This window comes from Chelonoidis abingdonii, chromosome 19 (genome assembly GCF_003597395.2).
Source record: "Chelonoidis abingdonii isolate Lonesome George chromosome 19, CheloAbing_2.0, whole genome shotgun sequence".
NCBI classification, from domain to species: Eukaryota; Metazoa; Chordata; order Testudines; family Testudinidae; genus Chelonoidis; species Chelonoidis abingdonii.
In genome coordinates this window covers 5,597,080-5,611,287 of record NC_133787.1, presented here as the reverse complement: position 1 = coordinate 5,611,287, position 14,208 = coordinate 5,597,080, and the positions used below count along the sequence as shown (strand labels likewise).

At 47.3% G+C, this 14,208-nt stretch overlaps 2 protein-coding genes across 7 annotated transcripts in view; one reads left to right on the top strand and one right to left on the bottom strand.

The window, feature by feature from the left end:
• Positions 1-1,104, bottom strand: part of LOC116827482 (diacylglycerol O-acyltransferase 1-like) — a 42,563-nt gene extending 41,459 nt beyond the window's left edge. For 2 of the 5 annotated variants that reach the window (XM_075073748.1, XM_032785074.2), the window contains exon 1: positions 938-1,104. In XM_075073748.1, coding sequence (XP_074929849.1) covers positions 938-1,025 — 88 coding nt within the window. In that variant the 5' untranslated portion in view covers positions 1,026-1,104. The remainder of the gene's footprint in view (positions 1-937) is intronic. The other 3 variants (XM_032785082.2, XM_032785051.2, XM_032785065.2) reach the window with 2 other exon arrangements.
• Positions 1,105-1,322: 218 nt separating this feature from the next.
• GINS3 (GINS complex subunit 3) lies at positions 1,323-13,164 on the top strand. Of its 2 annotated transcripts, XR_012657289.1 has the most exons (4): positions 1,385-1,573; positions 2,886-3,119; positions 5,004-5,467; positions 12,945-13,164. XR_012657289.1 is itself a non-coding variant. In XM_032785130.2 (3 exons), the coding sequence occupies exons 1-3, from the start codon at positions 1,394-1,396 to the stop codon at positions 5,232-5,234; spliced, it is 645 nt and encodes a 214-aa protein (XP_032641021.1). In that variant the 5' UTR covers positions 1,323-1,393; the 3' UTR covers positions 5,235-10,160. The 2 variants fall into 2 exon arrangements, 1 of the variants encoding a protein (XP_032641021.1); XM_032785130.2 differs by lacking the exon at positions 12,945-13,164 and having other exon boundaries at positions 1,323-1,573; positions 5,004-10,160.
• Positions 13,165-14,208: the final 1,044 nt, after the last annotated feature.

The window sequence follows — 14,208 nt, the reverse complement described above, 5'->3', positions numbered from 1 at the left end:
TCTGGCTCACGGCCCCCCAGAATGGACTCGGCCAAGGGGTCCGGTTCGCTGTATGTACAAACTCTGTTTTAGACCCTGTTCCTGTCATTGAATAAACCTCTGTTTTACTGGCTGGCTGAGAGTCACGTCTGACTGCAAAGTGGGGGTGCAGGACCATGTGGCTTCCCCAAGACCCCACTGGGGCGGGCTCACTGTGGGAAGCGCACGGAGGGGCAGAGGATACTGGATGCTCCAAGGAGAGACCCAGGAGGTGAAGCCGTGTGAGCTTCTTGCCCTGAACAAGTCTGCTCCAAGGGAGAGGAGGCTCCCAGAGTCCTGACTGGCTTGGTGGGGAGCAGTTCCAGAGCATCACCCGGGGACTCCATGATTGGGGGGGGGGCCCACACACCACTGGGTATTGGGGGGGGTGTCCCCTGGCACACCACTGGGTATTGGGGGTGTGTGCCGAGGCACACCACTGAGTATTGGCGGGGGCAGGCATACCACTGAGTATTGGGGGGTCCCCCACAGCACATCACTGAGTATTGGGGGGGCAGGCATACCATTGAGTATTGGGGGGGCAGACACACCACTGAGTATTGGGGGGGTGTCCCCAGGCACACCACTGAGTATTGGGGGGGCAGGCACACCACTCAGTATTGGGGGAGGGGGTGTCCCCAGGCACACCACTGAGTATTGGGGGGGCAGGCACACCACTGAGTATTGGGGGAGGAGGTGTCCCTAGGCACACCACTGAGTATTGGGGGGGGGTCCCCCACAGCACACCACTGAGTTTTGGGGGGGGCAGGCATACCATTGAGTATTGGGGGAGGGGGTGTCCCCAGGCACACCACTGAGTATTGGGGGGGCAGGCACACCACTGAGTATTGGGGGGGTGTCCCCCATCCGAGGGGAGCTCCCCCTCCTAGCCCCCTACTGACAGCAGGGGGGCCCTCACCCTCACATGCTCCGCCTCCCGTTGGCCCCCGGCCCCGCGCTTCGACGCCGCGGCGCTGTCGGTTACCGGCCGCCCCCGCTAGAGTCATGAGGCAGCTCGCGCCCCGCCAGCCCCTGCTCGCGCCGCCCGCAACGATCCATCGGGCAGGGCGGGGGTGCAGCACCGCGGGGCAGGAGACCCCCCCATCGGGCGGGGCCCCGGCGCAATACCATTGGCCTCGCACGTTGCAAGCGCCAGCCGCACAGGCACCCAGCCTGGCTATTTGCAGCGTGTGAGTGAGGGCACGTGCCCGCGCGCGCGCACACCCGCTCTCCCCCGGGTCTCCCCTCGATTGCTCTCGCCTGGCGCTGCTGCCGGCTTCCGGGGTGGCGCATGCGCGTTGTCCGTTCCTAGCGGCTGCTTCTGCCTGGCAGCGCCTGAGCAGGAGCAGCGGGGCTGGAGCGCCGCCGCCCCGCCATGGCCGAAGCCTATTTCCCAGTGGGGCCCGGGCTGGGGCCCGAGGAGAATTTCCTCTCGCTGGAAGACATCCTGATGTCCCAGGAGAAGCTACCGGGGCGCGTGGAGGCTGCCCTGCCCCGCTTGGCTGCCGTGCTGGGCAAGGGCGCGGCGGCCGGCCAGAGCGACGGCATCCCGGAGGTAAACCGCCGCCGGGGACTACAGCTCCCGGCAGCCACCGGGCGGGTGGGCAGAAGCGCGGGGCGGGCTGGGGGCTGGGGTCGGCGCTGACCTGGGCCGGCCGGGCGGGAGCTGCGTTTTGTATCTGCCCGCCGGGGCTCGGGCGTGAGGAGACCTGGGGGTTCCGCCTGGGCTGAGCTCGGGGGTGGAGCGGGGCATGCTGGGAAATGCAGTCTCCGCCGTGAGTTTGGTGTCGTGCGGGGCTGCTAGGGGAGTTCTCTGCTGAAGGCGAGATTTTGCGTTGGGCAGGTTTGGCCTTGGGTGCAGTAAATCGCAGTAGGCTCCATGCGTTCTTGTATTAAAGATTGGGGGCGGGGGCTGCAACCTGTTCTGCGTGGGCACATTTTACCCCACCGCACGTTCTAATCTGAGATCTATGGGGTATTTAGTGCAATTAAAGGGTAATCGCTCTTCACACCCAGTATCAGAAAACACTTGCTTATGTAGCATCCCCTCAGCCTGTAGAACGCATTTACTGACGCAATTACTGTGGCTGGGGTATTTTTTTAAGGACCTGTAAGTGTTATGCCCACTAAATATTGTAGTCAGGTGAGCATTCTTGGTAGAGAATGTAGTTGGTTAGCTGTTTAGTTTAAATTCTGGTTATTGTCTAGGGTAGTGGCTCTCAAACTTTTTTACTGGTGACCCCTTTCATACAGCAAGCCTCTGAGTGTGACACCCCCCCCCCATATAAATTAAAAACACTTTTGTATATATTTAACACCATTATAAATGCTGAAGGTAAAGCAGGGGTTGGGGTGGAGGCTGACAGTTTGCAACCCCCCATATAATAAGCTCGTGCCCCCCTGAGGGGTCCCAACCACCAGTTTGATGACCCCTAGTCTAGAGACTGTGCCCTGCAAGTAAACTGTATGTGTAAAATTACTTCCTGAAGTAATTCTATTGGGGGGAATCACATGAGCAAAGTTGCACATATGTGAAAGTGTCAGCAGGATCAGGGATTCTGCTTGTAAATTTCCTTATACTGCAAGATTATTTTTTATTTATATATACATGTTACACATGCAGCTGTCTTTGTGTGCCTCATACTTTGGCACCTGTTCTAACACAAAATTCATGCCTACGGACTTTGCCAGTTACAACCAAAAATCTGTGATTTACATTAGTATCCCCTATTGTAGACTGAAATAAAATCACTTTCTTGTGACACTTCTGTATTCATCTGAGTCTCATGTTTATTTGTTATCCTGATCAGAGTTCATTTACCTATTTTTGGGGTGTGTGGGGTGGGGTTTCTGTTGTGTGTCTGCAGGGTTCAAAAGTGGAAATACCCCTGTGGCTAGCAAAAGGGTTGTATGACAACAAACGGAGGATACTTTCAGTGGAACTGCCCAAGATTTACAAGGAAGGCTGGCGGACAGTGTTCAGTGCTGATGCCAATGTGGTTGACCTGCATAAAATGGGGCCATACTACTATGGCTTTGGCTCCCAGCTCCTGAATTTTGACAATCCAGAGAACGCAGAGATAGCTCAGACTATACTGCAGGCAAGTATTCGAACCAAGTCTAGTTCCTTTGGTAGATTTGGTTTCCTTTTTCTTTGCTGCCTCCTCCATATTTTCTGTAACTTTACTGTAAAGAACATGTAAAAACATGATTTTAGCTTGAGTAAGGACTGCAAGATCAGGCCCTCTGGCCTCAAATGTGCATAGTCAGATCCCAGAAAATTCAATAAGGTTCACATGTATTCATCCAGGAGCTGAATTTGGTCCTGTGAGTTTTATACAAGGACCATGATGTTACTTTAGAAGAAGAAACACTTTGATGCATCACTTCTTAGTAACAGAATACGCAAAGTATGTCAGAGATTATATCTCTGGAGCATCCCGCTGGGGTGAGAGTATGCACCTCCTTGGTCCCAGATACCCTTCTCTGGCTGTATGCATCACTATTTTGTTGGTTTGGAGTGCAGGGTTTAGGCCTCTCGTCGTATATCTGAGGGACGCTGCTCACCCACCTACATGTTTACTTGGTATAATAGCATCCAAAACAAAAAAAGCAAACAAAATAATCCTGCAGTACAGGTTTACCCCATTGTTCTCTGCAAGGCAGAAGTTAAATAGTCTCTGTGAAGAGAGTGGGGGGAGTCTAGGGTCTTAACTTTCTGTGTGTCTGAGGGGCTCAGGCTGAATGCCTGGGACTGTAATAGAAAGAATACAACGTAAAGATGGTCCTTGGCAGAGATTCATAAGCAACCCCTGCGCTGTGAGCCTCGGGGAGCTCAGCTTTCCTCTGAGTGCCACATTGCCCTGAGCAGGGATACTCCCCTGTAAGGACCTGCTGCTCACAGGCTTCACTGGTGTGCTGAGCTGGGTGCTGATTAACCCCTTCCTGACTGGAGTGAGGATCGGCCCCACCACAGTGTCCCTCCTCCCTGTTTAATGAGTCTTGTATATCATGACATAAATAAACTAATGTTGAAAGAAGTATAAATGAAATGTGTGACTAAATTTCAGAGACCTCACTGAGAGCTTGAAAGGCTCTGCTTGGTGGTTGTAACGCACCCAAATACCAAAGTTTTAGATGCCAAATAAATGCATATACTAGAAATAATAAATAAAACCCGGTCATATTTCGAGACTGGTGCTTCTAAAAGCTTGGTTTCCCAAGTAATCTTAAACCCAATTTCCAAAGATTATCAAGAGTTTAACCCTTTTTCCTTTCTTAGTAACTTATTACATACTTTTTTTTTTTTTTTTACCACTGTGGTGGGAAAAAAATCTTTTCCATTATCCCCTCTTTGTTTAGCTTTTAAAATGTATCGTGTTTGTATGTTCTTGAATTGTACTGAATGTGAAAGTGTTCGAGCAGCCTCCCAAGTGCTTTGGAGGCAGAGGGAGGTTTGTGTTTGGGAAATGCAATCCGCAGTAGTAATGTTGCCTTTAGAAGGGAGAGTCTCATTTGGCTCGATTTTGAGAAGAACGACATTAAGCAGCATTGTAACAAATGCACGACCAGAGATTAATGGCCTGCAGTCGAGCAAGGCCCCCTGCTCCAAAACCAGTGACTTCTCCCCTTGAATGCAGGTAGAATTATAGTTGTGTTATGTTTTAGTAGCCTCTCTTGGCCAGCCACTAGAAAGGAACAATCACGCTTGACCAAATCTAATTCCACCCAGTGATGCACATACTTTCTAGCCAGGATTTTGTATACTTATCCATCCACCCCAGTTAGGTAAAGCGTATCCTTGAGTACGTCGAGCTCAGTACCAGCACTCAGGTGCTAGCCCAGAACAAATCCTTGGCTGCGTACATACAGACAGCATAGGAACTAGAACCCTGGATCTTTCAGCTCCGTAAGCAAAGGCCTCTAGTACCTGAGTTCAAGAAGAATCTCCCTTAACCATTGGTAATTCTGCTTCTCTCCCTTAGACATTTATTGGCCGTTTCCGTCGCATCATGGACTCCTCCCAGAATGCCTACAATGAGGACACCTCTGCATTGGTGGCACGGTTGGATGAGCTGGAACGAGCGTTGTTTCGAGCTGGTCAGAAAGGGCTGAATGACTTTCAGTGCTGGGAGAAGGGGCAGGCTTCTCAGATCACAGCATCCAGCCTGGTGCAGAATTACAGGAAGAGAAAATTCACAGATGTGGATGGTTGAAAGCATGAAGGACATAAAACTGCTACAGGGGACACTGAGGCTCTCTGTGTCAGAGAGAAGAGAGACCAGCCAACCTTGGGAAAGGACAGACTCTCCTCCCAGTTTAACTGAAGTTCTTCTGTGCAGCATCTTCAGATTAGACCAAAGCACGTTTTAGACTAGAGGACGAATATAACAAGAATACGTCACAAAATTATTTTACAGCACACACATCCTTCTCCCTTGGATTTACGGTAACGGTTTTGGGCTTCATAGCTGAGTGGATATAAAAAGCTCTTCTGAAAGAGGATCATTTAATATTTACTGTTTTTATCATATAAATAGATCTGGAATTGTAAATAGGGATTCTGAAAATGTATTTCCAACTCTTTCACCCCTACCTCAAATCCCACCTTCCCCACACATACCCCAATGTGTTGACATGGGAACAGTTGTTTTGAGCTTCATAATTCCAGAGGACATACCAGTAACATGAGGAGAAGAATGGTATAGACTGCATTGTGTTATCTCCTTCTCTCTTGCTATGGCTTAATGTGCCGGTGCAAGTGTCTTTGTTAGGGGTAAGCATCTGCTGTTAGCTGATTCTGTTGCTGCTTTAGTTTTGTATGTGATTTTAATGCTTGTCATTGGTACAGTGGAGACTGCCTTCTGTTTGTCCACACAGCAGTTGAAGTGGTGTTGCAAGCTTTATGCACCTTGCCTCCACCTCCCACTGCCACTACTATGCCTCATACCCAGAAAGCCCACTTCTGGGCAGCAGGTGGAAATGGAATGCCCATTCACTCCTAGATGCATGGTGGTTTTTGTGATGTGGACACGGCGGAAGAAGTTCTCCTGATTGCTAGTTTTGGCTGAAGGGGCAGAGCTAATGAGTTGTTTCTTTCCTTCTGATCTATTGTTGTTTCCTCTCTGGAAATGCCATTCTTGCCATTGGGAGCGAATGGAATTAGAACTCATTAAACAGCACAAGAGTTGCTCTATGGAGATGTCTTCAAAACGTAGCTCTGCTTGTGAGTCACATTGGAGGGCACTAAAACACCCAGAAACACATGGTTCCCTCTCTAGAAAGCTACTCATGGGACCACTGGAATCGGTATTCTTGGGACAAGTCATTAGAGACTATGAGTGTTTCTTAGCCTTCCTTGGGAGGAAGCCCTTTAAAAAGTAACTACCAAGAGGGGCCTTCTCCTGAGAGGTGCCTGTTGACTTCATTAGTAGCTGTGGATATTAATCAGACTTTCAGCATCTCTTGGGATCAGGCCCATGGAGAGCTAAATTTTGTATAGGCAACTTGTTCTTGTCCATGAATACTTAATGTAACAGTTGGCTAAGGGATCCCCCAGAATGCGTGAGTGGCCATTCTTTGGGCCTCAGGAGTGAAAGCTCTGCCTCTGCAGTTAATCAAAAAGGATACTGACTGCTGGATACTGCAGCATCTTCAACTTTCCATGGTCTCTGAAGTGCGCAGGGCAGCCCATCCCATTGCAGGAGACGAAGTAGCAGCTAGTGGAATATGAAGAGGGAGTTCAAGCATGCACGTTATTAAATGCCACTGTGCTAAATGACAGCATGCTGTGAAAATGTTGCATTTTTTATAAGAAACTAATTTTAGCCTGGATTTGTATATTTTCTATTTTGGGCTTTCTGTGCTGAATAAACGAGTGTTTCACGTGAAATAAGTTCTTCACACAGACTGTCTCTGTAATTGCCCTGCTGCTGAGAATCAGTCATGGCCAGGAGAAGAATGGCCACTCAGAAACCTTAGCCACAGGGTTAGTGAAGTCTTGTTGCTAGAACCCACCATGTTCTTCACACCGCTCCCAAACATAGGAGTGTTATGTTTGTACACTTCCGCTGGCAAGCAACATCTTCTGTTTGACTCCCAGCTCCACTGAGACAATCCTAGCATTTGCCACGAGCCACATTAGAGACACTGCTAGCATAGGGGCCGACTTCTGCTCCTGCTGATGGGTGCCCGGCTCCACCCCTTCCACGAGGTCCTTCCCCGATTCCAACTCTTTCCCCAAAGTCTCCGCCCCTATTCCAACTCCTTCCCCAAATCCCCAGCCCCACCTCTTTCCTGCTTCCTCCTCTTAGTGCACCATGTTCCCACTCCCCTCTCCCCCCTTCCCAGAGCGGCCAAACAGCTATTTGGCAGCAGCTGGGCAGGAAGCGTTGGGAAGTAGGCAGAGGGGGAGGGATGGCGCGTTTGGTGGGGGCAGGGGGAAGAGGAGTTTGGCTGCCAGTGGGTGCAAAGCACTCACTAATTTTTCCCTGTGGGTGCACCAGCTCCGGAGCACCCGTGGAGTCGGCGCCTATGACTGCTAGGTTGATACAAGGCTCCAACCTTTGATCTTGTTTTTTAAAAAAGAAGTATAAAACCCAAGTGACAGAAATGTGTCAGTATTTATGCTTAGATTTTGGAGTTTGTTTTTAATTGATATTTTTGATGTAATCATTCTCTTGCCGTATGTGCAGCCCAAACATTGAAGCATTGTGGTAATACTCAAGAACCGGAAAGTGGAATTGACTGATGATGATAATACTGTACAGTATTCACTGTATATAGTGCTTATATTCAAACACTTTCCAAATATTAGCTAATGAATTCTCACAATCCCAAAGGGGGAAACTGCGGCACGGACATACATGACACACCAAAGGTCACACAGCAACATGATGGCAGAGCCAGACATAGAATTTGTGTCCTGACTCCTACTCAGTGCTCTAACTACTAGAATGCAGATGCTCCAAAATAAGAGCAAAACAGACACAATCTGTTTTCATTTTCCAAGCTGAGTGAAGTGAAAACAGACTAGTCAGTATATATGATTTAAAAGTAATTTAGGTTTTAAAAAACCAGTTTTAAAGGGGCATCATTGACATGAAATCTAGTCTGATTGCCAAACACGCGTTCCCTAAATTCTTTTACCAATTTTCATGGCATGTTTTTTTTAAAAAAAATGTTTTCTCTCAAGCAGCAAAGACATTGAAACAACTCTGCACAAAATGCTGTCGCACACAAAGTGAATAAATTAAAAAATAGAGGATTTTTTTTCTCTAACCTCTTTCACTAATCTTAGGTGTACTTGTGAAAGTAGTAGGTACAAAATTTTCACATAAATGTAGTGGTTGGTGGTTCTTTCCATAGATAAATGTTCCTTTGATACTTTCAGGTGTTACTGATAAGCACGATAGAACTTTTAAAAAGAAAACATGATATTTAACATGACAGTGTCCTCTAACAGCAGATTTTATGTGCTCTTGATTTTCTTGCTGTCTTGTATGCCTTATTCTATGCAGAAATACTTCATGGCTGTTCCAGGGACTAGATGCCATTGAGAAGCCTTGTAAGGTATCTGGCTAAGCCTACTGATAAACACAAACTGTACTTTGTAATCACACAGCAGCAAACTAAAGTGAGAAGAGTTTGGATTTGCATACTTGTAAAATAGAAACAATCCCTGTCATTTGACTAACAAACCAGCAAAGTGGAAGGTCGCTCTAGAATACTGGCAGTGAATCCCTGTCAGAAGTAATGAGTTGGAAAACTCCTCCTGAGTCTACGTTTGCACCTAGATTCTCTTTAAACTTTTTATTTATTGCTTCTCAGGTACTTTTCTTTACAGCAAAGGCAGCTACTGAGGCATGATGCCCAATTAAATATAAATAGCTTTTCAACCTACATGCAAAATCACCCATCCCCAGTTCTTTCCTCCTTTTTTACTTCTGTTGCAGCTTCTTTGCCAGCTGCTTTGTGCTCTAATCAATGTCTCAGTCTGTCCTCTGGGCTTGGGTTATTTTTGGTTGGCAAAAAGAAGCTATTGATTGCTCCTGCCAGACTGGAAGTAGTAAGTGTAGTCATTCTGACTTCAGTATTGGACATCAATCTCCGTAGCAGAGAGGTCAAGCTAGGTCAAGAAATAGCAACCAGGAAAAGATAAAGCAAAAAGTGGCACCAGACCTTTTAGCACATCCTTTGGCGTGAAGGAATCTATTTAACAGGAAGACATTTTAGGGTGGGATTTTTGAAAGTACCAAAGTGAGTTTGGAGCACAAATCTTATTGCAAATCAATGAGGTGTCTGCTTGTAAGTCTTTTGAAAATCCCACCACTGTTCTGGCAAGGGGGGTTCTGAGCCGACACCTACAGATTAACCAGTGGCTGAGCCCTACTGCATCAATTTGAGGAGTGAGGTGTGAGCCAGGGGCTTCTTGGTGCCAACCGACATAGAGCACAAGGGATGCGTAGGGTTGCACAGGGATCCCCTGGGTCAGATATAGGCATATTATTTCACCAAAGGGTGACATGAAAGGTCTCTACTGAGAGGCAGTAGCCCACAGGTCTCCATAATCATTTCAGAATGTTTTCACGGATAATATTTAAGGAGTTACTTAGCCATACTGGAAATTGTGTTCTTAAAATCTTAAAGACAAGACAGGTAACCAGGAGATGACATGCTGTGGACAGGTTCTTTTTAGGAAGGGCTTCTCGCTGGACACTTGTATGATTATTGTGTGCCTCACAATGGATGCTGATTTACAGACAAAGTAAAATGCTGATTGAGACTGTGAAATCTACAAGAAAGGAATATACAAGAAAAAGCAACCAGCAGGGGAGCATCTGGTTTATGAATAAGGACAGTCAATAATTCTGAGATATCTGTGGGTGCAAACAGACACCCTAGATCGTCCACTGAGGAGGCAAGCTGACGGTGAGACTTGTCTCATGAATGAAAGATCACAGCCAAACCTGGCTGTAAAATGGTGCAAGGACTTTGGGTGAGCATTGCTCTTTAAGACATGAAAGTGTTTAGGTTCTAGAACAAGATTTTATTTTATATGTAACCATATGTTTTTAGTACTTCTTGCTATCACATGAATTTCTACACTTTGTTCAATAAACTTTTAGTTGTTTTCAGTGTAAGTGTTGTGTGGCAAGCAGAGGAGTGATCTGAAGTGGATCTGTTAAGTCGGCATGCATTGTTTCTTTGGAAGCAGCAAATCTGTGAATGGCCAGTGGATCATTGGCTGGAAGTACCCAAGAAAGCACCTCCCTTTGTCTGTGGGTTTGGATTTTTGTTGTTAAGCAGTGATGTGTCAGATATGCTTTACTCAACATTCTAATTGAGCCAGTGGCACAATCCAACTTGCTCTAGCGCAGTCCAGGTCTGAGGCAATCCAGGAATGGCACAGGGTAAACCTTTTCTAGCTATAAACTGCCCCCAGCCCCATCTGCTCAGAGGATGCATTGTGTAGTGGTTAAAGCACAGCACTGGGAGTCAGGAGATCTGGGTTCTGTTCTTAGCCTCACCAATCTCCTGTGACAATGGGCAAGTCATGAAGGTCTGGATATTTAAAGGTATTTAGGTGTTGCTGCACTCAGCATTGCAAGACCTAACCAATTTAGGAGCCCAAGTCTCATTTTCAAAAGAGATGAGGCACTTTGCCTGTCAATGGGATTTGGGCTCCTAAGTGCCTAAATACCTTTAAATATCTGGGCCTTTTTGTGCCTCAGTAAAATGAGGATAATAGCAACCTAAAGGGGTTGGACATCGTGTGAGGTTTAACTTACGTTTGAATACCTGCGATATTTTATAAACATCAGTGCAAAGTATTAATTTGTTGCAATAAATCCATACTTCTGTGTTTACAATAGGGAAAGGCCCCTATGTCTGCCAAACTGCAGCTCCTCACTTAGGGAGGGCTCGACGGAGTATCTAAAAGTTATCCCTTTTTAGAAATCATTCTGGGTTCTTTGATCAGCCCAGTCTCAAATTGAACTGTTGAACTCTTCTAGGGGTGGGACCCACCTGATCACCATGAGGACCGTCTTTCTTACACCCTCCACCCTTCTATCCTGCCTAAACAGCGCCTTGGCACTGCTGCAAAGTGGCCATAGAAGCAGGGCTGAGCTTGGATTTTCTTCTCTTTTGGGTGGTTTTCCCCGAGTGGCAGTATTTCCACTGAAGTGAGCGGAGTCCTAAGCACTTAATATTGCAAATCGTCTTCAGTGAGATTCTGTATGAAGCTGCTAATAAGTCACCGATTGCTCACAGTGTTGGAACTATTCAGAGATGGAATGAGTGGTGAGTATTTGGGGATTCCGGCCTACGCTAGCATCCTGCCTGACTAGTGGGGTCTTTTTCCAAGACTAGCCTTAGAAAGGGATCTCTGTGATGGGTTTGATGTGGCTTCCGTGCTTCCCTGTGATCAGGCAACATGATTTAAAGCTGTGGTGAGCAGAGCCCATTTCTAAAGGCACTAAGATAACAGGAGAGGGTATTGGTGTGGGATTGGGGCTCCTATGCTACAGTAACCTATATAATAAGATTCCAGGATTGTCACTCTCGGTGTCAGTGTGATGCCTAGAGCAGCTGTTGAATCAGGGAGAAGAGATGGGAACAGAGCTACAATCACCAGACTGGTATCACCAGACTGACTCATCACTGGGATTCGCATTCTGTTACTTGTCCAGTTCTCAGCCATTTTCATCTTTTTTACACTCTGCACATTCAGCCTGTACGACAGCATGGTCTTTTCCCTAGGGCAGGTCATTATTGTTCATCTTAACACAGGCTTCCAGTGGAAATACCTCCTGTGGGAAGAGTCACCTCACAGCAGAGCTTTCAGCTGGGGAATGGAGCTGGGTGTAGGTCCCTGCAGAATGAACTGTGATTCTTACTCCAAGCCCAATGACTCTTGGGGAAGCTGTAAGAAGCCAGAAACTTTTGGTCCAAGGTGATGCGTTCTGTTTTCTCTCATCAGCAGGACCTTAGGAGTATGTCGGCATTGAAGGCTGGAAGCAAGCGCCTTGACCTAGCACGCTAAACATAGCAGTGTGGGTGCTGCAGCTTGGGCTGCAGCTTGGCCTCTCGCGCCTAGGAGCCCAGGTGTGCTTGAGAGCCCAAGCCGTACCCTGAGCCACCATGTCCACACAGCTATTTGTAGTGTGCTAGCTCGAGCCAAGCTCTCATGAGTCTGTCTACCCAGGCTGGGAGGTTAGCTGCCCACTGAAGTGTAGACATACTGTAGGCATCTTAACCACCTCTCCATGCAGACCCACCCCCAATTCCCATTACCAGCAACTACTCACATGCCTGGAGAGAGGACAGACCCGCTGGGGCTTGGTTGGATTTTGACATGTACATTACTGGCCCAACACCTTCCCCCACAGTTAAATCTGACCCTGGAAATGCTCTGATCCCTTGCTGATGATCCACAGATTCAGTTTCATTGGAAGAGGGAGGAAGGCTTGGTGATGTGTGACTACTGTGATCTCAAGCCATTGTGATCTCAGCCAGTCATTTAGACCAATGGTGTCAGGAACTCAAGCTGTATTGTCTGCTGCCAACATTATTCAAAGTAAGAAGCACACCGTTGCCCTTCTTTTTATGGCAGTGTTTGTATTAACCTCTTGCTTATGGAATCAGACACATTTGTTGGTTAATTACTGAATTTTCTCCACTAGTTCCAAGAGGAGTTTGAAATGACCCTGTCTGTGCACTCACCTTCTTTGTGCTCTTTGTGAACCACCTTGTCAGAGTCAGCAGAGGGAGCACTGAGCAGAAGATGCTGTTTTTGTTGGAGTCCTACCTTAACTTTTTTTTTTTTTTTTTTTTTTAAATGTAGGATAGTATGAATCCAGGTGCTATTCTCTAGCAGCTGAGGTCAAAGTTGGAGCCTTGAGACTATCTCTTTGAACTTGTAGGTACTGTAACAGGATGGAACAGACATCAAATGGGACCCGGCCTGAGCCTTTATAGCTGCAAACAAAAACCAAATGTTAATTTTAAGCTCCACCAGGGACGAGAAAATATATCACCATTTGCCAGATAGAAAAAGACCAAACTGGCGAGAATGAAGCTGTGACTCTGAGCTACAAACAAAAGCGAGTACAACTCTGTTGAAGTAAAACAGTGATAAAGACAATTCCTTATCTGTGTCCTGTTAACAGATTATGCATCCGTGTTGGCATAAAACTAAACTGATCAAGGCATGAGTAACTATCAGTTACCTGGAGAGCTGGTAGATGTTACAATGAGTCAAGGAATGGAACCTAGGTGACCTGACTCCCTGTCCAGTTCTGTAACTGCTTTAAAACAGCTGCATAAATATCCAATTGTCTGGGATTAGGAGAACAGCAATTCCCACCAGTAGTTTGGTATGAATGTGTTCCCTCTCCATCCAAGAGGAGGTGAAAGGGACATCTTTGGATTAGTAATACCAAGTTCTTATACAAAGGCCAGTATCTTTAACCCCACTGTACAGATGGGGAAACTGAGGCACAGGGAGGGATGTGAGGTGCCCATGGTCACCCAGCAGGCCAGGTCTCTCTATCTGCTGGACTACACTGCCACTCCCACCCCCATGTGGCGCATTCACTTTCTCTCCTCCTCCTCCCATTTCCAGGGCGCAGTGCTGCGTGCGGTGCTTCCTGCGCTGGGTGCGATGCTTCCTGCGCAGGTGAAGGAAGCACGCCTGGCATTAGTCTTTGCTGTTCCCTTGTGGAGCAGAACTCCATTCCAGAGAGCTGTGCCCTGGGCCTCCCAGTGCAGCCTTTAGATTGTTGTGGAAAATTACAAGGAATGGCACAATCAGAGAAGCCAAGGCATTCGCTCTGCTTTTGAAACGCTTCATTAATGTCATTGAGAATTCCAGCAGGTTCCTGAGATTAGCACACTTCTATTTTTGAAGAGTTCTTTCTAACGGCGGCCTGCCAAGCAGGGCCAGCAGCCTCAGAAATCTTTCTATCTGGATTGGCAGGACACACTGTGGCTTGTCACCTTGCACTAGCCTCTGTGAATTCTTGTAGCTTCAGCTCTTCCCTGCTGCTCCCACGTGCCTTGAAAAAATGTGTAGTCACGTTTTGTTATTAGCCCTGCAGGAAGGTGGAAGCAGATTCTGTGCCAGGGCTCAGAGCTGCAAGCACCAGTCTTTGGGCATGATCAGCATGAGTTTATTGCCCCGGCTGG